Genomic DNA, 26,032 nt, shown 5'->3' on the forward strand with positions numbered 1-26,032 from the left:
TCAGTTCTGGGGCCGGCGCGGTTCGCGGACGAGGGAGAGGTCGAAGAGGTCCTTCTCCTCGAGGTGCGGGAGCTCGCGGAGGAAGGTGTGGATCGGTTCGTTGGCCTGGATCTGGTAGGGGGTGACCTGGTACTGGTTGACCTCCTCGATCACGCGGTAGATCAGCTCCCGCTTGCCCAGGTTGATCAGGTTGTCCACCTTGTCCGGGTTGCCGTCCTCCATGAACGTCAGGTCCGACAAATACACTCCCCTGTACGTGTCATGCCATTAGCAAGGGGGCGGGTGGGGGCTGGAAGGGGCGGGAGGGGGCGGCGGGTGGGGCGAGAAGGGGGGGGTACAGGTAGGGGATGCAGGGTGGGGAGGAGGTGTGGAGGATGTTGCGGTAGTTGCTGAAGGAGCCCTGCGGGTTCATGATCTCCTCGAGCCGCTTGAAGGCCTTCGTGAGCTTGCCCTTGATGTCCTTCTTCGTCGCCCGCAGCCGCGATATCGGACTCGTGTTGATCCCCGCAATTATACTCTGCGCGTGCGCGTGCGTGTCATTCATCGTGTGTCGTGTTGTGTGCCGTACGTGTCATGCGCCGTGCGTGTCGTGTCGTGTGCCGTGCGTGTCGTGTCGTGTCGTACGCGTGTGTCGTACCATGAGGGTGTGGAAGTTCTTGAGTTTGAAGAGCTGGTCGGAGATGGCGATGAACTTTTCGAAGATCTTCTTGCGGGCCTTGTGGGTGTCCTCGTTGAGGATCATGGTCGAGACCCAGAACGAGAGCTTGTTCGCCCGGTGGATCAGGGCCATCACGTTGGGCGACCGGTGCTGCAGCGACTCCTTGTTCCACGATTGGCCCAACAACTCCGACCCCTGTGTGTCGTGTGTGTCGTGTGCGGTCGTGTCGTAAGCGGGAGGGGCTGGAGGGGGCTGGAGGGGGCGGGTGGGGGCTGGAGGGGGCGGGCGTACGGAGATGGAGGAGTAGATCTCGAACTCGATGAGGGTGAGCTGGCGGGCGAGGTCCTCGGCCTTCATGCTCATGAAGAGGGCCGACACGCTCGACACCTGCGGCGCCACCAGCTCCTGCGGCTTGATGAACATCGTCTTCATCTTGTCCTTCCGCTCCAATATCTGCGCGCGCGTGTGTGCGGTATGTCAGGAATGCACACTCGTTGTGTGTGTGTGTGTGTGTGTGCGGTATGCCAAGAATGCACGCGTGTGTCGTGTTGTGTTGTGTGTCGTGTCGTGTCGTACGCGGTTTTGGAGTTCCTTGGCGACCATGCCGGCGAGGTCGGGGTTGTTCTGCTCGAGGGTGCCGCCGACAAAGTCGAAGATCTGCTGGATGAGCTCCTCGTCAAAGTCGAAGAACTGGTTCTCCACCCAATACTTGAGCACCACGCACACCCGCAGCTGAATGGCCTTCACCCGCGACGCGTCCACCCGGTCCGTTCGCACGTTGTACCTGCGCGTGCCGCACGCACGACACACACACGACACACGCGCGCGTGTTAATGACACGACACGCACGGCACGACACGACACGCATGGCACGAGTACCGTTGGAGGAGTTTGTCGAAGAGCTTGGCGGGGGTGGTGAAGGACTGGTAGGTGGTGATGAAGGTCTTCAGGAATCGGTTGTCGTACTGGGTGTCCGAGGTGAGGGCCTCCACCAGCTTGTTGAGCGAGCCGGCCATGATCTTGTTGTTCTCCTTGCTCTCCCTACACCAACCGCACACACCAACCGCACACACCAACCGCACGCACGGCACACACCGCACGCACAGGTGAGACGCGCGTTGCACACGGCACACACGGCACACACGGCGCGTGTCACGTGGGCGTACTCTTTTTTGCCGCCGGTGGCGGCGGCGGAGTGGAGGGGCGCGACGAGGGGCGAGGCGGCGTCGCGGGCGTCTTTGGCGGCGGCTGACGTCACCTGGAACGACCCACGCCGCAGATTCGACGAATTCTCCGCCTCCTCCTCCCAAATGTCGACATCATCCCGCATCGACTCCAGCATCGCCTCCGCATCCTGTCCCCACCGCACACGCCGACCGCACACGTCCGTCACCAACCGCACGACACGACACGCGCGCCACACGACACACACAGCACGACACGACACGTACGGCGAGGGAGTGGTGGCGGAGGGAGTTGGTGCGGTTCTCGCGGGCCTTGCGGTGTCGGTAGATGAGCTTGCAGGTCTCGGTGAGGTCGAGCAGGGTGACGATCTTTTTGCACATCGTCGACACGATGGCGGCCAGGTAGAGAATGATGGGTCCGCTGTTGGCGGTCAGGAACAGGTTCGAGCGGAGCGACGACAGGGCCTGGCGGGCGAACAGCATCAGCCCGCTCGACTGCTCGAAGATCAGCTTCTCGTTCATGCGCGCCAGGATCCACGTCTGGTAGTGCCCTGTGTGTCGTGTCGTGTCGTGTCGTGTCGTGTGTGTGTCGTGTGTGTGTCGTGTGTCACATTGTCCACATTCCACCGCATTCCAGACAGGTGTGAGTGCATTCCAAGCGGGTGTGGGTGCGAGCACATTCCAGGCGCATTCCAGAGGGAGGCGGCACCGGTGGCGGCGGCGACGGTCTGTTCGTCGGCCTTGCCGGCGGGCGGGATGCTCTCGATGGCGGTGAGGAGGTTGTTGAGGATCTTCCCAAAGACCGACGGCGCCGAGTACTTGCCGCTCACCTCCATGCACAGCCCGACCACGTTGCGCAGCAACCGCCCGACCGCGGCCACGCTCGCCTCCAATCCTAACATCGGAGCAACCACAACAGCAACAGCAACCGCAATTGTTGTCATTAAGTGGTTACATGGCAACAACTTAATGGTTGGAGTCGACAAGAAATATGGTTGGTTGGTGGTACCGTTGGCTTGCTCGGCGAGGGCGGCCGGGTCGAGGTCGGGCGCCTGGGCCTGGAGCACATACTCGTTGGCCGACACGATGAAGAACGTGAGCGTCTCCCCGAACGACGCCACAATGTTGGCCTGCTGCTCCGCCGGCGTCCCCACATTCACCTGCCGCACACACCACACTCAGCACACACACGACACACGCACGCACACACACGATACACGCACGCGCGCGACGCACGCACGCACGCACGCAACCGCACACGCACGCACGGGGGAGGGGTAGGTACGTCGGGCATGTGGTTGAGGATCTTCTTGTGGGCGGAGCGGGCGATGGTGTTCTGGCGCCATTCGCTGTAGGACTTCATGGTCTTCATCCGCTCCAGGTAGTCGTTCTCCTCCTTCACCTTCCGGCTGAACTCGCTGATCGCCGAACCTGTGTCGTCGTGTGTCGTCGTGTGCGGTGAGCGTGTGCGATGTCGTGTGCACGCGTGTGCCATCGTGTGCGGTGTGCGCGTGCGCAGGCGCGTGCGGTGAGCGTGTGCCGTGTGTGCGTGTGCGGTGTTGTGTACTGGAGTTGGAGTTGCGGCTGTTGGCCTGCTGCGTGTGTTCGGCCTCCATGTCATTGAGCAGCCCTGGGCACGATAAAACCAAACGTTTCACATTCCACGCACAACATTCCAGAGGGTCAGTCGGCGCATTCCGTTCATTCATTGATAAAAAGCACTGAGCTCTCAAAGTGAGTGGCGCTGAAGTTGTGTTGTTGACGTTACCTTCCTGCTTGGCGAAGTTGACGGGGAGCGAGATGCGGGAGCCGGCGCGCCACGGGTCGGCCGCGTGGGGCTGCGGCCCGGCTGCTCCGGCCAGCCCCTGGCCCTCCTCCGCCGCCGCAATCGCCCGCACCGACGCCGACTTTTGCAGAAACTGCACCAGCAGCCCAAAAACCAATCAACCATCGACCGCACACACCGCACACACCTCACGCACACACGACACACACACACGACACACACACACACAAGCGGACACACGACACGCGTACGGCGGCGTGAATGGAGGGCGGCTTGGGGCTGTGGCGCGTGGGAATGGGCGGTCGGCCGGCCGGGTCTTCGCCGGCCTCGGACGCGGTGGAGGCCTGTTGATGCTGCGACGCAGGCGCGCCGCCGCCGGGTGCGGTGCGCCGCAGGGTGCTGGCATCGCCGCCCGGCGGCCCGCCCAGCCCGCCCACGCGGGTGAGCAGGTTCTCGAGCTCCTCCATGTGCTTCTGGTGGTGCGGGTTGCTCGCCAGCCGCAGCGTGGGAGCCGCGGGCTTGGCCGGCGGGGCCGCAGCGGCGGCGGCGCCAGGCCCGCGCATGCTAATAGGCCGCGGTTGCTTGCCACTGGCGGGCGCCGTCGACGGCGATGACGTGGCAGAAGCGGGTGACGGCGCGGAGAAGGAGGAGGACGACGAGCGCGAGGCGAGCGGGGAGGGTCCGGGGCTCATCGCGCGCCGCGAGTCGCCGTTGCCGCCGCTGCTGGCCTCGCCGTCTTCGAACTTCTGGATGGAGGCCAGGATGGAGATGGAGAGCGACTTGATCTTGTGGGCCAGGCCGCGCTTGATCTCCTGGAAGGCCTGCTCGCTCTCGGCCGCGCGGGCGGGGTCGGCCCCGGGCGCGAATATGCGCCGACCGGCGGCCACGAAGTCCATGAGCAGCTCCGACAGCTCCTTGCCCTCTCTTTCGATCGGGCTGCCCGCGCCACGTCATATAAAGATAAATATAAGTATTACATTACATTCCACACAAAACGTGAATGCCAGGAATGTGAATGAATGTGTTGAGGGTGGCGTGCCTGGGGTAGTCGTTTTCTGTGGCGAGGAGGGAGGGCGGGAGAATGTCGACGCAATCGTTGCCCATCTGAATGAGATTCTTGCAGCGCGTCACGCAGTCGCGGGAGGTCGACACGAACTTGAGCGACGAATGCGCTTTCACGGCCTCGTCGACCAGCGTCAGCGCCAGCGCTGTTGACACGAATCACACACGAATTGCGTCAGCCTGGCTGATGCTCGGGAACGTTTGGCATGTGGAATGTGGAATGTGAGCGAGTCCACACATACCAGCAGCCTTGGTCTCGGTGATGATGGCATTCTTCATCTCCGGGCCTGCCCAGCGCGACGAATAGGAGTTAAAAATAAAAGAGCGAAGAGCGAAGAGCGAAGAGCGAAAAAGCGAAGAAGAGGGGGCGAACCGAGGAGAGCGCCGGCCTCGCCACCGGAGCCCAGGCGAGCCGAGGCACGGCCGGGCGTGGACGCGGGCGACGGCGGAGGCGAATTGATGGGCGACCCGAGAGCGGCAACGGGTCCCTGGTTGGGCCACGTCATTGCCGACACCATCGATGCTCGGGTGACCGCGGCGACCGGCGCGGCCTTCTTCGCCGCGTCTTGTGCGCCCGGCGTCGGGTCGAGGCTCGAGGGCCGTCCGGCGTTGCCGGCGCCTCCAGCAGCTCCACCAGCGGCCGCCGCCTTCGACGCGCTCACCACCGCCGCCACGCTTTGTGGCCTGTTTCACATTCCACGCCATAAAGAGTTCACGTTAAGTAAAGAATGAAAAATAGAAATGTTAAGGTGGTCGAGTACGTGTGCATGTTGTCGGCGAGCGCGACGAGTTCCTTGATCGACACGCCCACGTCTCTCAGCGAGTTCGTCACCTATTTTTGATTTCGAAATCATTTCGTCAACAGTTGGAAACGCAAATCCAAACGCTTACAAGATTGAGAATATAAATGTATATAAAAAAGAATAAAAATGATTTACCTTTTGTTTGGTCATCCAATCGCGGGGGTTGCTGACGACGTGCTTGGAGGCCTTGATGAGGCTCAGCACGGCGTCCTTGACCTGCTGGAGGAGGCCCAGGAACTTCTTCTCCTTGAGCGACCCGAAGTTTTGCGGGTGGGCCGTGATGTGCGACGTGATCTCCTGGTCGAGCGTCGTCGCCGCCATCGCCAGGTTCTTGGCCAGCTGCAGCACCTGCGCCTCCACCTCCCCATCTCCCTCCTCCGGCTCCTGTGCGTGCGTGTGCGTGTGCGTGTGCGTGTGCGGTGTCGTGTGCGGTGAGAATAAGCCCAGGAATGTGTGGAATGCGCGGCGTGGCAATACGTTGAAGGTTTCGGAATCTTCGTCGGCGGTGAGCGAGGTGGTGGACTGGTGCTCGACGAACTCGGCGAGGGCGCGGCAGTCGGCCACCACCTGCTTCGCGGCGTCCCGGAGCGCCCCGGCAAAGTCCTTCATCTCGGCCTTCTTGGCCTTGGCCTTGGCCTCCATCGCCGCGTTGGCGTGGTGGCGGCGCGCCATCGGCTGGCCACCGCTGCCCATCGACGCCGGCGACGGCGATTGCGGCGACGGCGCGGATTGACGCGAGGCCGGCAGTGCGGCCGAGTCTGTCGATGACGGGCGAGTCGAGGGGGCGCCGGCGGGCGTGTGTGTGGGTGTGGAGGCGGAGGCGGAGGCGGAGTCAGAGCTGGACAGGGGCTCCCAGGCGGGGAAGGGGTCGTGGACGGTGGCCATGCGCTCGGGCGTGGCCTCGGTGTCCTTCAGCAGGCACGCGTCCAGCAGACGACTGATGGCCTCTTTGTCCAAGTCTTGCCCTCCTAGTGTGTGCGTGTGTGTGTCACGTGTCGAGTGTTCAGTGTCGTGTGTCGTGTGTCGAGCGTGTCGTGTGCGGTGGACGTACCCACAAAGAGGATCTCTTGCCGTTTGTCCTTTCCGCTGGATATCGACCAAGCGTCGCCGCCTGACGAGCCACACACACAATACCCGATGAAACACGCACACGACACACACACGATGAAACACGCACACGACACACACACGATGAAACACGCACACGACACACGACACACGCACGCAACACACGACACGGAGTCGGGTGAGATGAATTCGTTGGCGCACGAGGCCGTGCGGATGGCCTGGTTGCAAGCGCAGCGCACCAGAGATGTCGATGGACTGTGGGTTCTGGGACCAGTAGCCCCAGCGGTCGGGCCGCGAGACGAGCCACACGAGGCCCTTGGCCCGCACCACGGCCTTCAGGTGCGAGATGCTCGACGACGCCACCTTCCACAGGCGGTCGGGCTGGAATGGCCGCTGCGCCCTGTACACGAACGCATTCATGCACTGCTCCGGCACCCACACTGCCGTGTGGGGTGTGTGTGTGTGTGTGTGTGTGTGTGTGTGTGTGTGGTGTGTGTGGTGTGTGTGTGTGTGTGGTGTGTGTGGTGTGTGTGTTAGCGCACGACACGACACGCGCTACGGAGGGAGAGGTCATGGTACGTTGTTGGGGCCACGAGGGGAGGGTCATGACGCGGTTGTAGGAGAAGAGTCCGGTGTTGGTGAGGAGCGTGGGCGCGAGGTCGGCGTGCACGGCGTGGTAGACGCGCGCGTCGAGTTCGTCGGTGGAGTTGTGGGCGACGAGGCGCATGGCCGTCTCCACCTTCCGCAGCTCCTGGGACGAGACCAGGTCGGTCTTGTTGAGCACCACCACCTGCGCGGCGGCCAGCTGCGCTCGCACCACGTCGAGCCGCGACTTGGCGTCCGTGATCAGACGACTCGCGTCCACCACGCACACGATCGCATCCAGCTGCACACACACAACACGACACGACACACAACACCGCACACGACACGACACGACACACGGTAACTTGAGGAAGGAAAGAGCAAAAGAAAAAGATGGAAGATGGGAGAAGAGATGGAAGACGCACTTGAAGAAAGTCGGAGAGAGGAGTGCCGCGCGCGTCGGAGAGTGTGAGGAGGTGGGCGAGGTGCAGCGGGTTCTGGTCGCCAAGGAGCTCGACGAAGATGTAGTCGTACAAATCGCTGCGGGCGAGACGCGAGAGGGCCTCGATGAAGCGCTGCGGCAGATCGGGTCCGCAGCCGGTGACCTCCTCCACCGCCAGTCGTCCACGCGGAACATTACGCAATCGCCCCCGCACCCAACCCGCCTCCACCGACTCTGCATTTTGATTGATTTTTGTTTCGCGTAGCGCCACAAATTTGCATGCAAGCTCCTGGTTAGGGTTTGGTGCTACACGCTCTCGTGCAGTGAAGTCATTCAATGGATCAAATGATCTCCAATTAAATTTTAAAAAATAATGAAAAATTAAAAAAATGAATGAAAAGATTTGTGTAGAGAGATGGAAGATGGTGCAAAAAGAAGGAGGAGGAGGAGGAAGGAGGTAGGTGGGGGGGATGGGGGTGTGCCTTCGGAGAGGGAGTGCAGCAGGAGAGCGATGGAAAGGGGCGACGAGGAGGGGGCGACGAGCTTGGCCGCGAGGCGGTGCAGCAGGCTCGTCTTGCCCGACCCGTAGAAACCCGTCACCACCGCCACCGGGACGAACCCCTTCGCGCGGCCGCCACCCGAAGACGCCCGCATGTTGTGATGTCGAGATGATGTGATGTGATTTTGCAGGGGGGGATGGAGAGGGGGAATGCGTAGAGCTACAGAAAGAGATGTCCTCCTTCGCTTTTGCCTCCTTCTCTTCTCTTGTTCTTCGAGTTCAAGATGGAAAGGGAAGGAGGGGCGAGTGGTGTCCAAGAAGCGATTGTCTCAACCCTTCTCCGCCGTGAGCTGTCGCCAGGCTCTTCGTCTTGCGGCCTCGTGCGTGTAGGTCAAATTAATTCGCTGTGTCGACAACATATGTCAAATTCCGCCCAAACTCTCAGGGTCCTGCCATTGGGCAAGCTGGTGGGCAGTTGCAACAGGCGCCGGCTGGACAGAGCCTTCCGCGCATGCATTCCATTCATCGATGCCACCATCCCCCTCCACAGCGGCGTTCGATGGTTGTTGTTGTCGGCCACGACCACGATGCTGGCAGTTCACGCCGACGGCGGTTTTGCCCCGCTGGACCGGCTAGGGCCCCGCACCTCACCGACTCCTTAGGTGACAGCCAATGGCGAGAGATGAGCATTTCCAGATTTTGCCACGGTTGGCGGCCAAATGTCGCCCCAGGTGCTCCGCCGGCTCAGTTCAACAACATCATCAACAACAACAAAAACAACACCAGGAGGATGAAAGCTGTATCGGTGGCTTGCTTGTGCGCCTTGCTGATGATGACGACGATGATGGTCGTGGCGACCTCCGCCCAGCTCTTCGACGTGCCCGCCGATGCCGACCAGGGCGCCCCGTGCCCGGGCCTCTACCCGCGTGTCATCTGCGCCGACTGCCAGCTCGGCTGTTCCTATTGTGGCGCCTACACCGGTACTCAATCAATCGCCCCCCCCACCCAGCACCCAGCACCCAGCAATGCAGCCGCGTCTCTTCGTCGATGATGACAATCTTGCCCCCTCCAACCCCTCCAAACAGGCACCTATGACCAGTGCGTGGGCTTCTGCCACCCCACTTGGGGCTGGGCGCCCAACACCCAAGTGAAGATCACCTATTTCCCCTACGGTACGTTGTAGCCCCTCGCGCACTCAGCATGGCAAGCCTGCGCTGAACCGTGGACCGTGCCCGCAGGCCCGAACTCGAGCGGAGGCTGCATCTGCTCCGGCTACACTTGCTTCCCCACCAACGCGTGAGGCCTGAGCCAAACCTGCGGCCATGGCCCTCGAAGTTAGTCCATCGGACGCCCTTGAGAGTGTGTTGTCAACTGACTTCTTTCTTGCGGCCCCGCAAATTTTTGCCCCGCTCTCTTAATTACCATCAACGCAGTCAATGACCTCAACCTCCTTTCTTGCCCAGAGTGCTTCCTTCTTCTTCCTTCTGTGGGGCTCCATCGACCTTTAAGCCTCGACGTGCAGGTGTTCGACCACAACCAACACCGCCACAACATGTTGTTAACATGTAACGCCGCCCGGCCAACCAGAACATAGTTATGTAGTTTCTGGTCAAGAATTCTCGTGTGATGAAGCGGCTGAAGACATGATGATGATGGTCGCGTTCATCGTGGAGGGATGAATGAATCGGTTGTTGCCACCACCTGGAACTCCTAGGAGGCGGCGGTCCCCTCTTGCTTGAGGCCGAAGGTGCGTTGGTCAACGTGCTGCAGGTAACGCGCCAGCTTGGTGCGCAGGTGCTTGTGGGCGCCCACGAGCCGGTTGCGCTCGGTGGCCGACAGGGGCGACGCGGCGTCGGCCACGACCGCCTGGATCTGCTGCTCGAGCTGCTCGAGGCGCGCGTAGGGCAGCCACTCGGCCAGGGCCTTGCCGCCGCGGCCGCGGCCGCCTCCCGCCTCTTCCTCCCGCCGTCGCTCCTCCTTCTCGTCGAGCACCTCCACCACCAGATCGATCGCGTCGTCGTACACGCCGAACTTGAGGTACAGGTACAACAGCGTTGCCACGTCATGTTTCTGTCGACACCGCACACGCACGTGTAAGTGCTGTGACACCGCACGACACGACACACTACACACGACACACGACACATGACACCACACGACCAACGTGGAGCGCAGACCTTGAAGGATTCGACGAGCCACTTGGGGAGCTTGATGCGGTTGTCGAGGGAGAGGATCTTGTGGGCGACGGCCTTGCGGTAGCCGTTGACGTGGACGGGGTCATACTGCTTCAGATACTTCTTCAGCATGCGCCACGCGCTGGTCGCCAGCCCCCCGCCACCCCCGCTCCAGTCCTCGTCAAAGTGCAGCCCCTGGCTCCCACCACTGTTCCGCACACGCACCACCGCACACGCACACGCGCCACCGCACACGGCACGCAAAAAATGGAGTGGTAAGGTCAAAAGAATGAAAGGCCACCTCTAGTGGGAGCGGGCGGGGAGTGGGTACGCGGAGAAGCCGACGTGCTGTTGGAGGAGGACGCATCGCTTGGTGAGGACCTCGAAGACGACGCTCAGGTTGAAGCTGTACTTGACCGCCAGCGTGATGGCCTTGTCGAAGAAGCCCGCGTCGACCAGCTGCGTGAACACGTCGAAGGCGCTCGGGCCTGTTCACCGCACACACCGCACACACCGCACACACCGCACACACCGCACACAGTCAGCTATGCAACGGTTCGTGCTTGTCGCGCGCGAGAGGGGAGGGTACCGATGTTCTCGAAGGGGACGGAGGCCTTGATGAGGGTGAGGTAGGCCATGGTGAGGTGGTACCGCATCTCGATGTCCTCGAGCGTGGTGACGCCCTCGGCACCGACGGCCGGCTCCTTGGCCTGCGTGGTCGTGAACACCGACGTCGGCTTGCCGCCCACCAAAGGCGACATGTCTAAGAAGAGTTTAAAAAAAATAGAAATAGGTCGTGAGTGCGTGTGCGTGTGCCGTGTGCGTGTGCGGTGGCGTACCGATGGACTTATCGAGCCCGGTGCTGCGCTTGCGTTTGGACATTTGCTTCTGTGGCGTCGGGGGCGGGGACGGGTGTGAGGCCGAGAATCGATGAAGGCGCGGGAAGGGGAAATTGGGGGAGGGGGGAGTACGGGTCGGTCATCGGTCGAGAAGGGGGTCTCGGCCTTGTGGATCCACGCGAACTTGGGGTCCACCAATCGGAACGCGTTGAGGCATGTGAGGTACGCGTTGGCCTGCCATCGACGGAGGTGAGTCGTGCGTGTGTGTCGTGCGGTGTGTGTGTGTGTCGTGCGGTCGTACCACGTGCTGCAGGTGCTGTTGGCTGTTGCCGTGCGCTTCGATGCCCAGCCGCATGGCGTACTCGTGCATGAACAAGGCCGCTGCACACAAACACCACACGACAGGAACACGGTGAGCAGTTGAACAGAAGAAGAAGAAGAAGAACAACAACAACAAGAAGAACAAGAAGAACAACGTAAAGAGGAGCGGTACCGCTTCGGTAGTCGGAGCGGAAGACGTGGTAGGCGTAGAGGATCTCGTAGTAGTTGGGGCTCTGCCCGTCGACGATGTGCTGCACGTCCTCGGCGCGCGCCTTCTGCGTGAGCACCTGGACCACCTCCTGCTGCAGGCCCGCAAAGGGCAGCTGACACAGCAGACCCACCTGGCCCTGCGTGCACAGCACCACCACGTACTTGCGCAACCTGACCACCGCACACGACACACCGCACACACCGCACACGGCCGCACGACACACGATGTAAGTAGACTGAGCGGCGCAGGCAACAAACAAAGGAGGGAGGTTAGGGGGTAGCGTACAGGGAGCTGTCGGGGTGGGGATTGGAGAGGAGGGCGAGGTAGGCCTGCTCGTAGTCGCGCAGGGCGAGGCTGGACTTGAAGACGACCGACCACAGGAAGGCCTGGGAGGCGTTGTCGTCCCGCGGGGTCTCCTGGAGCGCGGCAAAGGCGAAGCGGATGGCGAACTCCGGCTGCCGCACGCTCTCGAAGAGCTCGATCACGTGCATGAGGAAGGGCACGTCGAGGCTCTGCTCGTGGGTCTCCACGTGCATGTCCGTCTCCATGGCCCCGCGCCCCAGGTGCGTCGTCTCCTGCAGCATGTCCTTGAAGTACCGGCACTCCTCTATTGTGTGAGTCGTGTGCGGTGGTGCGTGTGGGGTGCGTGTCATGTGCGTGCGTGTGCGGTGCGTGTCGTGGGAAGGAGTGAGTGAGTGAGTGAGTGGAAGAGAAGGAGGGGCGGGGGGGGGAGTGGGTAGTACGGACCGTCGGAGGAGAGGGTGGTGAGGGCGTGGAGGAAGCACTCGGTGGCCTTGTCAAACTGGGCGAGGTCCAGATGCGACAGGCCGAGCAGGTACTGCGCCACTCCGCTCGTCTTGCCCGACAAACGCAGATTCTCCTGTAGTCGTGTCATGTGTCGTGTGTGTGGTGTGTGTGTGTGTGTGTGTGTGTGTGCGCGCGCGCGGTGTGTGTGTGTGTTGTCGTGGTGAGTAAAAGGATGCCAGAGGGCGGCGAAGGGCGGAGAAGTACGTGGAGCAGGCCGTAGTAGGAGTGGTTCTTGAGAAAGACGGAGAAGTGGTAGCCCATGGTGACGTAGCCCAGCACGGTCTGCACGAACGGGGTGGCCAGCGCGGTCCACAGCTCGCGCGGCTCGGCAAAGAGGTTGAACGACGACGTGGCGTCGATGTTGCGCTTGCCGCCCTCCAGCGAGCGCAGGTAGGCGCTCACCGCCTCCGACGACGCGAACAGCTGCTGGATGACCGTGCTGTTCTCCTGCACGAACAGCTGCATCAGCGTGCGGCCCTCGGTCGACTTGTTCTGTCGCTGTCCGCCGGTGATCTCCAGCGCGGAGAAGCTGGCCAGATCATCCGACGTCCTCGGCCTTCATCCACACCAAAGTACACACAGTTTTGTCAGGCGTGCGTGTCGTGTCGCGTCGTGTGTGTGGTGCCGGGGGGATGAGCGTACTTCTCGAAAGTGGGGCAGTACTGCAGGGTGGTCCAATGAAGCAGATGGTAGCACTTGACGAGGGTCGCCACGCGCGGCAGGAGCTCGCTCTCGATTTCGGCAAAGGCCTTAGCCGGCAGCTCCACCTGGCGCATACACACACGACACACGAACACACACCACACACACCACACACACGATACACGACACACACGGCACGCAAGCGTGAGTCGAGACGAATTGCAGCTGAGCGACGAGCGAGGCGGCTCCGGGGGGGGGGCGTACGGTGTTCTCGAGCCGCATGACAAAGGAGAGGAGGAAGAAGAGGTCGCGCGAGATCTGGAAGCGGGAGCGGGTGATGTGCTGGAGCGACATCGACACGAAGCCCTCCGTGAAATCGCCGCCAAAGAGGCCCGCGCACCAGCTTTCCTTCTGCGCCCACAGCATGTCCTCGCCCTCGGCATCTGCGACACCGCACACGACACACACACGCACACACGCACCGCCGCACACGAAAGGAGATGAGGTGAAGGATAGGAGCGATTAGAATAGGAAGTGGGCGCGCACTGGTGGCAGTCGTGGCGGGCAGGCGGTGGGTGTCGAGCAGCTCGAGGAGGTTCTTGACGGCGGCGATGAGCTTCTTGGTGCCGTACAGGCTTCGCAGCAGCCGGCGGATAAACTCGTACGGCGATGGTCGCTTCTTGTGCTCACTGCAGCGCAAAACAAATTTAAAAAGTTGAATATAAAATAAAGTATATATATAAATCAACTTACGTCTCGAGCTTGCGTCTGAAATAATAATAATAATAATAAGAATAAGAATAGAATAATAGTCGTACCCGAGGGTGGAGTGGGTGGCGGAGAGGAAGGCGTCGATGTGCCTCGCGGACGCGGTGTAGGGGTCCCGCGAGAAGTAGAGCTCCTCCTCGAACGCGGCAAACACGTCCTCGCCCAACTGTGTTATTACAGTAATGTAAGCGAATAAGTTCAACAAATAAAAAGTGTTGATGGCAAGTTTAACAACTAAACTGTTATAAATACCTCTTGCGAGACCAGGTTGGTGGCGGTGAGGAGCTCGGACTGAAGCTGGTAGGCCGGGTCGCTGTATACGCTGGTTCCGGGCAGCAGCAAGGACGAAGCTGTGTGGCACACGACGCCAACATTCACCGAGAGATCGTTAGCGAGCGCTCAGCCACACGGCTCAGGAGGTCTGTAGAGTCGCCACGATCAGCAAAAGAGCAGCGCCGGGTACCCGATGGCACGGCCGAGACATTGAGCTTCTGTCGCGGCTTGTTGGTGGTCCTGGGCAGGCTGATAGCGTGTAGTGCCTCCAGCGCTTCACAGGGTCGAGCGAACGTGAGATTGCCCTGTTGGCGTTGTGTGTGTGTGTGTGTGTGTGTGATCAGTCAAACAGATGCGTGGACTCTACATGCCCCCAACAGGTGCTGTGAGTGGAACGAGGGAAGAGGTTGTGGAACCTTCTTGATGATGATCATAAGGCCCGTGTGCGGGTCCTTGAAGAGTGCGATGGGAGTCTCCTCTTCAACAAAGGCCTGCCGGACCTTGGCCCGGAAGGACTCCCAGCAGGACCTCTGCAGCTGCACGTACTCTTCGATGTCCTCCTCCTCGATGTTGCGCGCTAGATACGAGCTCGTGGCCTATTGTGATCATTTGTAAGAAAAACAATATAATAGATATATAATAATTGATAATTATAGTTAATAGATCACACTAAATAATAATAATAATAATAATAATAATTTAAAGGAAGCAGCTAGGGCGACGAACCAGTTCCTGGATGAGAGCGGGGATGTCACGCTGGAGCCGCGCGACAGAGAGCGGCGCGCGTGCGGAGGCGTTGAACATCTTGTTGGCGTCGCGCAGCTGCTGGTAGGCCTTGTGGATGGCCGTGAGGCTGTACCGCCCCGGCTTGAACAGGTCCTCCAGGTAGGCGTCCTTCAAATAGGCAGGGCAGGGCGGGCAACCGCGTGAGCCACCACAGGGAGTGCTGCCTGTGAGCGCGTGCGCGGGGGAGTACCTGGAAGTCGTTGGCCTCGGCAAGGGACGGGTACTCCTTGCTGTCGTCGGGCGCATGCAGCAGAACCGACGTCCAGCAGTTGTCCTCCACCATGAACGGTTCCATTTGCGCGGAGCTGTAATGCACGATATCGGTCGTGTGAGTAGCTTAGATCTTCCGTGTGTCGTGTGTGTGTGGTGTGTGTCGTGTCGTGTTGTGTGTTGTGTGTTGTGTGTTGTGAATGACTTACGTCTCGAAGGTGACATATTTGAGGGCCAGGCCTTCGTTGGGGTCCGCCCACATGGCCCACAGGCACGCAAACGAAAACCTGAAGTCGACCAGATTTTTCTGTGTTCCACGACGCAGCGTCAGTTCCGTCTCTCGCGCCAACTCCCACGTTTGAGGCTCTAAAAAGAAGTCTTATGTGGAAAACGCACCAGCTTGGAATAGTGAAAGCTGTCGAACTCGAGACCCTTGAGGAAGATGTAGCCATTCTCCTCTTCGACAAAGGAGACCGTGTACAGTTGGAGCTGCAGCGAAGAAGAAGAAGAAGAAGAAGAGTTGTCAGTACGGGCCATGGCGCGAAGGCGGTGGTGGATGATGTTGCGCGATACTTGTGATTCTTCGCGGAGTTCAAAGTAGAGCCCCAGCTTGCAGCGCATGGGGTCCTCGTCGTAGGAGTACACGCGGATGGGACCCCTGCGCTGGACTGCAAAAAAGAACGAAGACACCGTGTTAGTCGTGGTGGCTGCGGTGATCGTCGTAACGTATGCGTGAGGCTGCCAAGAGCGTGCGCGTACTGGAATCATCTCCCTCGTGGCTCCACTTGTCAGCGTCGATCTCCTTGGTGTTCAGCAGCGCCCTGCTCTGAACATCCCACACTGCGAGAGACGTACTAACGTGAGCGGGCCGCCCAGAGCGCACTCCAAACTGGCCGCCAGGTGGTACCTCGGATCTTGTTGTCCGCGCAGAGAGCGAATATGTAGGGTCGCGTGGGTGTTACGCAGTGGGTGGCCAGGCTCACGATCTCCTCGGGCGCAGGTCTAGCAATAGATCGACGTTATCACATTTAGTGAACACCGCGCACGCACGCGCGCCAGAGAAGGTGTGTGCGCGCGCGTACTTGGTTCCGAGAGTGGGCATCAGGCCGCTCCAGAGCTTCTTCATCAGGTGCTCCTCCTTGAGCTCGAAGGCGGTGGTGCCGAACGCGGGACCCCCGGGGACCACCCGCACGTCGTACGTCTCCACCACCGCGATGCTGCCGTTGCTGTACCCGATCGCTACGCGATCTTCGTCCACCGGCGCGACCGCCTTGGGCAGCGCACCGTTCCTGAGCACGTTGTCCTGAAGAAGAAGAAGAAGAAGAAGAAGTAGTCGCACAGCTGGACGTCAGCCACGGCCGAGTGTCGCTTGGTAAAAGAGCGAAGAGCGAAAGAAAAAGAGCGAAGGCACTCACCAGACTGCAGGTTCCCTGAAGCAGGTCGACGGCAGTGACCTTGGCGAGGACCGAGGGCAGCGCGGCGCCCGGCCCTGCGGTCGAGGCGAACGCGGCATCGGGAGCGGGAGCGGAGAGCGGATGCGGGAAGACGAAGCGATGGAAGGTGCGCGTGGTCACCACCAGCACGTGAAGCTCGCGCACGCCCTCGTCCACCTCCTTCTCCACAAAGACGACGTCGCCCACCACGGCTCGTGGCAGCTGGATGCGGAGGGCATTGTTGGTGAGCTCGCAGTCGAGCGAGATCTCGAGCAGCTCCAGCACACTGCCGCTTGCCCGCCTTGGACATACATGCATGTCAAAAAAATCTGCACTACACGGCTGCTACTGATTGGAATTGACGCCGTACCACACGACAAATCGATTGCGGCCAGCGGCACCGTGCTGGGCCTGAAAGCCGAATCCGCCTCCGAGCCGCTCGTGCGCGGTAGGAATGGGAGTGGTAGCGGCAAACGTATCCTTGGAGAGATCCACCGCTAGGGCGATGTCACGCCATACCACGGCCCCCTCTGCCAGTTGCAGCGGGACCTGCGAAATACATTTAAAATGGGCAATGGAGAAAATCAGCTCCTAATCCATTCGCCCCGCAGGCACGCTTGACATCAAAATTACCTCCTTCCAGTACAGCATCCCGCCTCGCTGACAATTGAATTTCTGCAAGTAGCGGCGATGGGGGATCTTGATCCGGTGTGCTCGGAAAAGGCGCGAAAAGAAACAGTCAGAAAAACAAATAACGAAAAAACAAACTGCTACTTTTTCAATTCACGAAAAAAATCTCCATCTCTTGAGATCCACGGCTTCCGAATCGCAAGGAGAGTAGAACAAGATGCCGAAGGAGAGGAAGGGCAGAATCAACAAGCAGAACAGAGTCCGTCCTACGGGCCTGCCCACACTTGCCGAAGCGCAGCAAGCCATAATCGAAGATGGAGATTCCGATGTGATTGAAACGGGAGCGGACGTGCAGCCGAACATTCCCATTTTCCAGAAGGTAGTGCCCATAACCCCCCCCCCTTCTGCACATGGCCGTCATCCTGTCGCTGCATTTATTATTTTCATTTTCCAGATTTTATTCAATTTATTAGATTTCGATTTTAATCTCAGAATTATTTCTCTACTTCCATCAGTTGAAGAGCGCGGAGGAGGCGGATCGCGAGGTGGCCTGCAACGGCCTCGCCAATCTGGTGCTCGAGGAGGACGAGGCCGTGCGGCTCTCCCTGGAGGAGGGCTCGCTCAAGACCCTGGTCAGCTGCCTCGCCGACCCGAGCCTCGCCGTGCGGATCGCCGCCACCGGCGCCCTCAACAACCTCTCCACCGTGGCGCCCGTCGCCGCGTTCCCTCTTCTCCACCACCACTGCACCGCCACCCTCCTCGGCGTGCTCCAGCAGGTACCACACCGCACACACACACGCACCACCGCACACGGCCATCGCTCACTCATGTGTGTGTGTCGTGCGTGTGTCGTGTGTGTCGTGTGTGTGCGTGTGCGGTTTGTAGAACCTCCGGCTCGTGAACGACGCCAGCTCGGCCAAGTCGGAGGAGGAGGTCCAGCAGCTGTGTTCGCTGCTCGCGCAGACCATCTCGCTCCTCTCCAACCTGAGCGAGAGCAGCGAGGCGGCCACCACCATGATCCTCCAGGCCGGCGCCCTCTCGCTCATCATCTCCTTCCTCCAGAACCCACAGGCCGTCCCTCCCGCCATCCTCCTCGCCTCCGGTACCCACTTCGCTTTTCCTCCTCCGCCGGCCATAACGAGGTGGTCGCCCTGATCGTGTGTCGTGTCGTGTCGTGTCGTGTCGTGTCGTGTCGTGTCGTGTGTGTCGTGTCGTGTCGTGTCGTGTCGTGTCGTGTCGTGCGTGTTGTGTCGTGTGTGTCGTGCGTGTGCGTGTTGGTGCTTGCAGCCGGTCTGCTGCAGGTGCTGACCGACTGCGACAACGATCGGCTGCTCAACCAGTGGCTGAGCGCGGGCGACCGGGAGTCGTTGGTCAAGCTGCTGCTGGCCTACCTCACGCGGCCCGACCCCGACGTCCGCTTCGCCTCGCTGCTGGCCGGGAGCGTGGTCAACATGGGCGGCGGCCGCCACCCGGACATCATCCGCGCGCTCATGTCCGTGCTCGACCTGTGCTGGAAATTCGACGGCCTCGCCGGGTTGGTCGAGCTGAGCCAATACCTCCAGCAGGCCCAGCAACAGGAGAAGATCATGGGTACACGTCAGCAGCGCAAGTAGCCACGTGGCGAGATCGTTTTTAGGGTGTTGCGTTGCATGGCAACTGACGCGCTCGATGTGCTGGGTGGTGGGTGATGAGCAGGGTCGACGGTGAACACGGCCGAGGAGGCTCTGGAGAAGTGGCGCACCAATATGGGCGCCCAGCAGGCCGGCTTTGAAATTCTCACCAACATATGCTCGTCCATCGAAGGTACGACACGACACGACGACACGCACGACACGCGCACGACACACGATGTTGACTGGCAAGGCGTGATCAATCATCAGCTGAGGCGGCGGAGAAGGAGGAGGTGCCGCTGGCGGACGATGAGGAGGAGACGGTCGATGAGTCGCAGCTGCCGGCCGGGTCGGTCAACATGGACGAGGCCACGGCCATCGCGCCCGAGGTCCTGGCCGCGCTGCCGCTGCCGGCCATCCTGGCCAAGGTGGTCGAGAAGGTCCAGTGGGACCGGACTCGCGTCACCGCCCTGGGCCAGACCTTCGGCTTCATGCAGAAGTGCGTCACCCACTTCCACGACGTCCAGGCCCGCGCCCTCTCCTGCCTCAACAACATGCTCCTCGTCCTCCCGCTCCCCGCCGGTACCACCCTGCTCTGTGTGTGTGTGTTGTGTCGTGTCGTGTCGTGTCGTGTGTGTGTCGTATGTGTCGTGTGTCATGCTGTGTGTTGTGTCTCATGTGTGCGTGTGTGCGTGTGGTGTGCAGACAAGCAACAGGCGGAGGGGCTGTGGGAGCTGTTGGTGAAGCTGTGCGTGGAGGCCGGGCAGCCGCTGCCGCCGCCGCTGGGCACCGACGCCAACATGGAGACACCTCGAGCTCGTCACCGCCTCCATGTGGACCCTCCTCCGAAAGTCCACCCAGCACGGCTTCCCCCTGGTACCACCACACCCTAAGAACCCACCTCCAGCAATTGCGGTCCACGACTGACACTTGCCCGCTCTTGAACGGTGTCGTGTCGTGTCGTCGTGTCGTGTCGTGTGTCAGTCGCCGCACACAAATGTGGTGGAGGGAATGGTGCAGCTGGCGGCCGGCTGTCCGTCGTTCGTCGCGCGGGCCAACGCCCTCGGCTGCCTGGGCATCATGGGCCAGCACCCGCAGCTCGTCGACCTCGCCCCCGTACATCTCCACCACACCCCAATCAATCAATCAATCAATCCCCAGCTTTTCATTCATTGGCCCCGCCGGCTTACTCCAATCAAACGCAACCCACCAATAACCGATGAACGTCTCTGTCTCTACAGAAAGTGGCGGCGGTGTTGGTGCACAGCGTGGGCACGTCGCTGATGGCGGAGCAGACGGCGGCGACGACGCCCGGTGAGTCGTGGTCGACGGTGCACGGCGCAGTGGTGGCCGAGGGGCTGAACAGTCTGTTCGACATGTTCTCCGAGGAGGACAAGGACCACATCTTCGCCCAGCTCGCCCTCCTCCCCAAGCTCCGATCCTTCTCCCCTCTCCTCCGCAATAAGGTACCACTTGCGCACCTTCCCACCTATTCGTACACGCCGCACACACCGCACACGCCACACACACCGCACACGCCGCACACGCCAGCCGCACGCACACATCTGACGATGACGAGCATGCGTAGATTCGGCAGGAGAGTCGGGCACTGGATCGGGATTTGCTGGAGCGGCTGCGGGAGACAAAGCTCAACCTGGACCGATTCATCCAGTACAAGGCCCAGCACCTCAAGCAGTAATCGTCGTCGTCGTCGTTTCTCTTCTCCATGAACATGCCTTTTTTATGTCAACCCACAACAAACAAATAACAATGCATTTCACTTCAGTTTAGATTTTATCTCAATTTTTCTAAGAATAATAAGGGCACGCACGTCGGCACTAGAAGATGGACTTGTTTGGGCGGACTCCTGTGCATGTGGCCTGCATTCTGGGTGCTGCCGAGCACCTTGCTCACGTCAGTGCAGCCCACGACCTTGATGGTTCGTGCATTTTCTATTCAATCGATTCGCATTTTCAATTGAATCATTTTAATCATTAGACTGAATTATGCCCAACAAAAACAACACCGCACGTGTTATGGGTTGTTGTGCCGGCACACCCAGCCAAGGACAGGTACGGGCTTACGGCACTCCACTACGCCGTGCTGGGCGGCCACCGCACCTGCGTGGAGGCTCTCCACCGGGCCGCTCCCGCTACTTTCCTTCGCAACCTCGTACGCCACCACACCACCTTGTGGCTATGAACCCATCATGTTTGCTTGCTTGCTTGCTGGCGATGATAATGGTGATGATGGTGATGATGATGGTGATGGTCGTGTCTATAACAGGCCCCGAAGAACGAGTCTGCGGACCTGCAAAGCCATGGTGACGACCAGCTGCTGGTGGCAGAGCTCAACCCGAAGGACATGACACCCGCGGAGAATCTCACCCTCTCGGCCGATCGAACGCAGGTAACCGCACGCACCTTCTGTTTCGTGTGGCGTTGTGCGTGCGTGCGTGCGTGCGTGCGTGCGTGCGGTGTGTTGAAGCCCATAATCTAACTTTTCGTCGCACGCGCACGCGCACACACAAACGCGTGCGGCACACAGGTGGTCAGCAATATGGGTTGGGGCAGCGTGCGCTCGACCGTCGGCATTCGCCTGGGCGACGTGGGCAAGACCTTCTTCTACGAGGCCCGTGTCGACTCCGGTGGTATCATCCAAGTCGGGTGGGGCACCAAGCGCTGCCGCATGTCCGCCACCGACGGCATCGGAGACGACAGGTACATCATCATCATCATCATCATCACCATCATCATCAAAGAAAAAGAAGAGAAGAAGACGTGTGACTTCAAGGCTAACGCTACTCACCGTCCACTATTATTTGTTGTTTATTATTGCCCACCACCAACAGGAATAGTTGGGCGTGGGACGGCTTCCGCAAGCGGATCTGGCACGCCGGCGGCTCAATCTTTTTCCATCACACCCCGCTCTGGCAAACGGTGCGTGTGCGTGTGCGTGTGCGTGTTGATATGCTGAGCAAGCGGACACCACCCTGACTGACACCACTCTGCCCCCTTCAAAAAGAACGACGTGGTCACCGCCTATGCCACCATAATTGAAGTGATCACGGTATAATCATTCCTTCCCCCGGCGCCCTCACTGCATTTACATGTTTGTTCAGTGCAGCAGCGCTCATACTTTTTTGTTTTGTTTTTCTCGCACGCACACAGGCCCAGGACGACCAGGAGGGCAACAAGGAGCGGAAGTTTGCCAGCGTGCAGATGGGCGCCCGAATCAACGGCAAGGACCTCGGGATCGAATCAACCGCGCAGCTGCCGATCGAGAGCGAAGACGACATCCTGTACCCCGGCGTCAGTCTCGTGCGCGCCGAAGCAGTGACGCTCAATTTTGGCTATCGGCCCTTTGTGTACGCACCCATTCCTGCGTGTGCGGTGGTGCGTGTGCGGCGGTGCGTGTGCGTGTGCGTCGTGTCAGTTGTGCGAACCACTAAACTGTCATTGTGATGTTTGTAACGTTCAAGTCATCCGATGGGCAACTGGGTGAGCGTTGCCGAGGCGGCGGCGTCATGGGAGCGCGTACGGGAGCACGTCCCCTTCAGCAGCGTTCTCCTCCCCGTCGCCTCGCCGGTGCATTACGCCGCCGCTTGCGGACACAACGAAGTGCTCGAGTACCTCTTTGCCCACACTGCTCCCGGTACCCTTCCTTTTCATTTTTCTTTTTATTTATTTAATTATTATTTTATTTTATTCATTATTGTATTTTTTATTATTATTTTTGTAATTCATTTGGACAACCCACTGAGAAGCACTCGCAGAGGCCTTGGTGGACTTGCTGTTGACCAAGGACGCCGAAGGTCGCAATCCGTTCCACTACGCGTGCCGTTACGCTGGCAACGTGGGCACTCTACGATTTCTACTTGCGCAGGAGGAGAAGCTCAACAGCCAAAAGTACACGACACACGACACACGACACACGACACACGACACACGACACACGACACACGACACACGACACACGACACACGACACACGACACACGACACACGACACACGACACACGACACACGACACACGACACTCATGACACACCGCACACGCACGCATGGTCTCATCTAACCAACGTGTGGCTGTCATCTGATCTATTCAGGGAGTCGTCGGTGTGGTGGTCGATTGGCCAGCTCAAGATCCGCGACAAGTTCGGGCGGTCGCCGCTCATTCACGCCTGCGATCAGTCGCACCCCGAAGTCGTGCAGTTCCTTCTCGAAGCCGGCGCCCAACCGACAGAAGTGTACGCACCACCTTTAACTGGCGGCCTGAATGGAAAGAAGAAGAAAAAGAAAAAGAAAAGTTAACTGTCTGACACTTTGTCTGTGCGCTCCTTTGCAGGGACGGTGATGCGGTCTCTGCGCTGTACCACGCGATCGACCACGACTGCGCCCCGGTCGCCTCTATCTTGATGGACCACGTACGGCGGGCCGTGCATTTATTTATTTATTGTGTTGTCGACAGTTTGGTAGTCCTTTAGACAGAAAGCTCACGCGAGCGCGAGTGGCGTAGGGTGTCGACATCGAGGCGCGGGACAGGCTGCAGGACACGGCCCTCACCTTCGCCGCCAAGAACGGAGCGCTGGAGTGCATGAAGCTGCTGGTGTCGCGTGGTGCCAACACTTCAGCGCGCGACGCGGAGGGCAGCACGGTCCTCCTGGCATCACTCATCAACGGCTACGCGCCGCTCGTCAAATATCTGCTCACCACAGGTATCGCACGCACCGCACACACGACACACGCACAGACACACACACGACACACACGACACACGACACACACATGACACACGATTTTGATTGTCCGATTGGTTCAGGCATTTCCGAGGCCACGGAGCACAACCATGAGGGCGACACGGCCATGCTGACCACGGCCCGCACTTCGTCGGTCGAGTGTGCCGAGCTTCTTCTCGCGCACGGAGCTTCGCTGGACGACAAGGACAACAACGATAACAACGCACTCATGTACGCCGCGAGCGGTAAAAGCCCTGAGGTACACCGCACAACCGCACACACACCACCGCACACACCACCGCACACACCACCGCACACGATGCATGGTGAGACAGTGTCGGCTGACTGACTCTTGGTGGTCGGGATAAGATGGTGAGGTGGCTGATCGGGAAGGGTCTCGACGTCAACGCGGTCAACCGGGACCAGCAGACCCCGATCTGTCTGGCGGCCGCCAGCGGGCCGGTGGAGAATCTGCGCATTCTGATCGAGCACGGCGCCAAGGCCAACCACGCGCGCATCGACGGCCGCACACCGTTCCTCATCGCCGCCGCCTGCGGCCGCGAGGAGGTCTGCCAGTACCTGCTCTTCAACGGCCACGCCACCCTGAACGAAGTCGGTACGTACCACATTATTTTTATAATTATTAAAATTACTTAATTAGAATTGTTATTATTTATGTTGTCATTATTTATATTGGCTAATTGTCGATTATTCATGAACGATGACAGACAGGAGAGGCAACTCGGCGCTGGTGCTTGCGTGCAGCTCCGCAGCGACGAACTGTGCGCGATTCCTGCTCGAGCACGGCGCCGACCCCAACGACCGCGACCGGAACGGCACCGCGGCGCTCCTGTTCGCCTGCTCCGAGGGCGATCTCGAGCTGGTCGAGCTCCTCATCGCCAACGGGGCCGACACGCGCATCGCCAACTCCACCCGCTGCACGCCGCTCCTGGCGGCCGGCCTGGCGGGCAAGCTGTCCACCATCCGCTACCTCCTGTCCAACGGCCACGCGTCGGTCGCCGAGCGCGACGAGGGCGGCGGCTCGGTGCTCCTCTACGCGTGCCGCGAGGGCAGCGTCGAATGCCTCGAATTCCTCCTCTCACAGGGCGCCTCACTCGACGAAACCGACAATAGGGTGAGTGTCGTGTGTCGTGTGTCGTGTGTCGGTGGTGGCTTACATGTTAAACGGTATTTTCCTAAATCAGGGCATCACACCGCTGGTCTACGCTGCGACGTCGGGCAACGTGGAGGTGGTCGAGTGGCTGCTGAGCGTCAAGAAGGTCGACGTCGACCAAGAGGTCATGGGCTCCACGGCCGTCCACTTCGCCATCTCCCGCGGCCGCGCCAGGGCCGCCGCCGCCCTGCTCGACCACGGCGCCCGGCTCGACATCCCCTCCCTGTCGCCCGACGGCCCGCAGGTCGCGCCGGCGCTGGTCCAGGCCTGCTCGTCGGGCTCCATCGAGACCGTCGAGCTGCTGCTGGCCCGCGGGTTCGACCTGCGCGACGACCGTGGTCGCGAGTACGTCGAGGCCGCGCTGCACACGGGCAGCCCGGCCTTCTGCCGCTGGGTGTTTGGCCGGCTCGACGAGATCGATCTGGCCCAGCCGGCCGACAGCAGCGACGACGACCGCGAGCTCGCGCCGGCGGCGGTCGTGCTGCTGTGCGACGCCCTGGCCGACAACGACACGGTCGAGCGGCTCGACCTGGCCCGCCAGGGCCTGACCGACGCCGATCTGTCGTGCCTCGCCGCGCTGCTGGCCCGCAACCGGCACCTGTCGTGGCTCGACCTGTGCGGCAACCACTTCACCCTGGCCGGCTTCGAGTCCTTCCTGGCGCAGGTCCGCGCCCACAACCGCAGCCTGCTCACTCTCCAGATCGACCTCGACCACCTGGCCCACGACAACAACGACGACACAACGACCACAACGACGACGATGAAGCCGGCGGCGCACGACAGCGCGAGACTGAGGCGGAGCGGCGGCGGCGTGTGCAGGCGCTCGAGGCGGCGGTGGCCGACATGTCGGCGCAGGCGCGGCGGTTCCGGCGGGAGGTGGGCACGACGGCGGTGCGGATGCTGGTGGTGGCGCGGCTCCTGCTGCAGCCGCCGCCGATCACGCAGTTCGGCGACGACTCGCCGCTGGCCGAGCTGCCCGGCGAGCTGCTCGAGGCCATCGTGGCCGGCGTCGACGCGCACGACGTGCTCGATGCCGATGAGCGCAAGCGCGTGGTGGCGTTCGCGCTCGACCCGCAGGGCACGCTGGGCAAGTCGCGCGAGCAGTTCCTGCGTGCGTGCCTCCGGTCGCTCACCTGGTGGCCCGGCCCCGACGCGCTCGAGCGCAAGCGCAAGCGCGACCCAGAAGAAGAAGCCGAGGCCGAAGACGAGGCCGAGCTGCAGAAGAAGAACAAGGGCGGCGGCGGCGGCGGCCAAGCCGAACGCAACGCGGCGCCGCCGACAGCCGCTGGCCGCGATTCCTTCGGCGCTTCTTTCGCTGACGTCACGTGAT

The 26,032-nt window shown here is 60.7% G+C and overlaps 6 protein-coding genes and 1 pseudogene across 6 annotated transcripts; 3 read left to right on the forward strand and 4 right to left on the reverse strand.

The window, feature by feature from the left end:
* ACA1_391560 (Ras guanine nucleotide exchange factor, putative) lies at positions 1–2,000 on the reverse strand (the record flags this gene model as incomplete). Its single annotated transcript, XM_004336750.1, has 7 exons — positions 1–250; positions 339–517; positions 638–853; positions 950–1,111; positions 1,235–1,442; positions 1,538–1,699; positions 1,825–2,000. 7 exons carry the CDS (start codon positions 1,998–2,000, stop codon positions 1–3), a joined length of 1,353 nt encoding a protein of 450 aa, XP_004336798.1.
* Positions 2,001–2,047: 47 nt separating this feature from the next.
* Positions 2,048–5,373, reverse strand: ACA1_391570 (uncharacterized protein; the record flags this gene model as incomplete). Its single annotated transcript, XM_004336751.1, has 10 exons — positions 2,048–2,382; positions 2,552–2,737; positions 2,852–3,002; positions 3,128–3,273; positions 3,410–3,472; positions 3,611–3,761; positions 3,880–4,564; positions 4,620–4,836; positions 4,933–4,977; positions 5,064–5,373. Coding segments are annotated over 10 exons (2,289 nt in total), but the record flags the coding sequence as incomplete, so codon positions are not given.
* A 204-nt stretch (positions 5,374–5,577) lies between these two features.
* Positions 5,578–8,242, reverse strand: ACA1_391580 (CobW/P47K Cterminal domain containing protein; the record flags this gene model as incomplete). The annotated part of the gene is made up of 7 exons (XM_004336752.1): positions 5,578–5,877; positions 5,971–6,461; positions 6,545–6,604; positions 6,801–7,001; positions 7,141–7,447; positions 7,572–7,754; positions 8,129–8,242. The coding sequence occupies 7 exons, from the start codon at positions 8,240–8,242 to the stop codon at positions 5,578–5,580; spliced, it is 1,656 nt and encodes a 551-aa protein (XP_004336800.1).
* Positions 8,243–8,928: 686 nt separating this feature from the next.
* Positions 8,929–9,387, forward strand: ACA1_391590 (uncharacterized protein; the record flags this gene model as incomplete). The annotated part of the gene is made up of 3 exons (XM_004336753.1): positions 8,929–9,067; positions 9,173–9,259; positions 9,287–9,387. 3 exons carry the CDS (start codon positions 8,929–8,931, stop codon positions 9,385–9,387), a joined length of 327 nt encoding a protein of 108 aa, XP_004336801.1.
* Positions 9,388–9,797: 410 nt separating this feature from the next.
* Positions 9,798–17,202, reverse strand: ACA1_391600 (uncharacterized protein; the record flags this gene model as incomplete). Its single annotated transcript, XM_004336754.1, has 30 exons — positions 9,798–10,157; positions 10,265–10,403; positions 10,593–10,749; positions 10,851–11,024; positions 11,101–11,149; positions 11,233–11,334; positions 11,402–11,481; positions 11,594–11,802; positions 11,918–12,239; positions 12,380–12,512; positions 12,644–12,995; positions 13,082–13,206; positions 13,346–13,524; positions 13,628–13,770; positions 13,900–14,015; positions 14,102–14,199; positions 14,313–14,427; positions 14,539–14,718; positions 14,849–15,016; positions 15,099–15,213; positions 15,328–15,425; positions 15,515–15,607; positions 15,692–15,786; positions 15,878–15,958; positions 16,026–16,120; positions 16,201–16,421; positions 16,534–16,827; positions 16,953–16,989; positions 17,027–17,100; positions 17,185–17,202. The coding sequence occupies 30 exons, from the start codon at positions 17,200–17,202 to the stop codon at positions 9,798–9,800; spliced, it is 4,422 nt and encodes a 1,473-aa protein (XP_004336802.1).
* Positions 17,203–17,398: 196 nt separating this feature from the next.
* On the forward strand, positions 17,399–20,490 carry ACA1_391610 (HEAT repeat domain containing protein; the record flags this gene model as incomplete). The annotated part of the gene is given in 11 exon segments (XM_004336755.1): positions 17,399–17,563; positions 17,697–17,957; positions 18,067–18,283; positions 18,469–18,771; positions 18,877–18,984; positions 19,062–19,373; positions 19,497–19,624; positions 19,644–19,667; positions 19,776–19,907; positions 20,033–20,257; positions 20,380–20,490. The coding sequence occupies 11 exon segments, from the start codon at positions 17,399–17,401 to the stop codon at positions 20,488–20,490; spliced, it is 1,986 nt and encodes a 661-aa protein (XP_004336803.1).
* A 146-nt stretch (positions 20,491–20,636) lies between these two features.
* Positions 20,637–26,031, forward strand: ACA1_391620 (annotated as a pseudogene).
* Position 26,032: the final 1 nt, after the last annotated feature.

This window comes from Acanthamoeba castellanii, assembly GCF_000313135.1.
Source record: "Acanthamoeba castellanii str. Neff unplaced genomic scaffold scf7180000084740, whole genome shotgun sequence".
NCBI lineage: Eukaryota > Discosea > Longamoebia > Acanthamoebidae > Acanthamoeba > Acanthamoeba castellanii.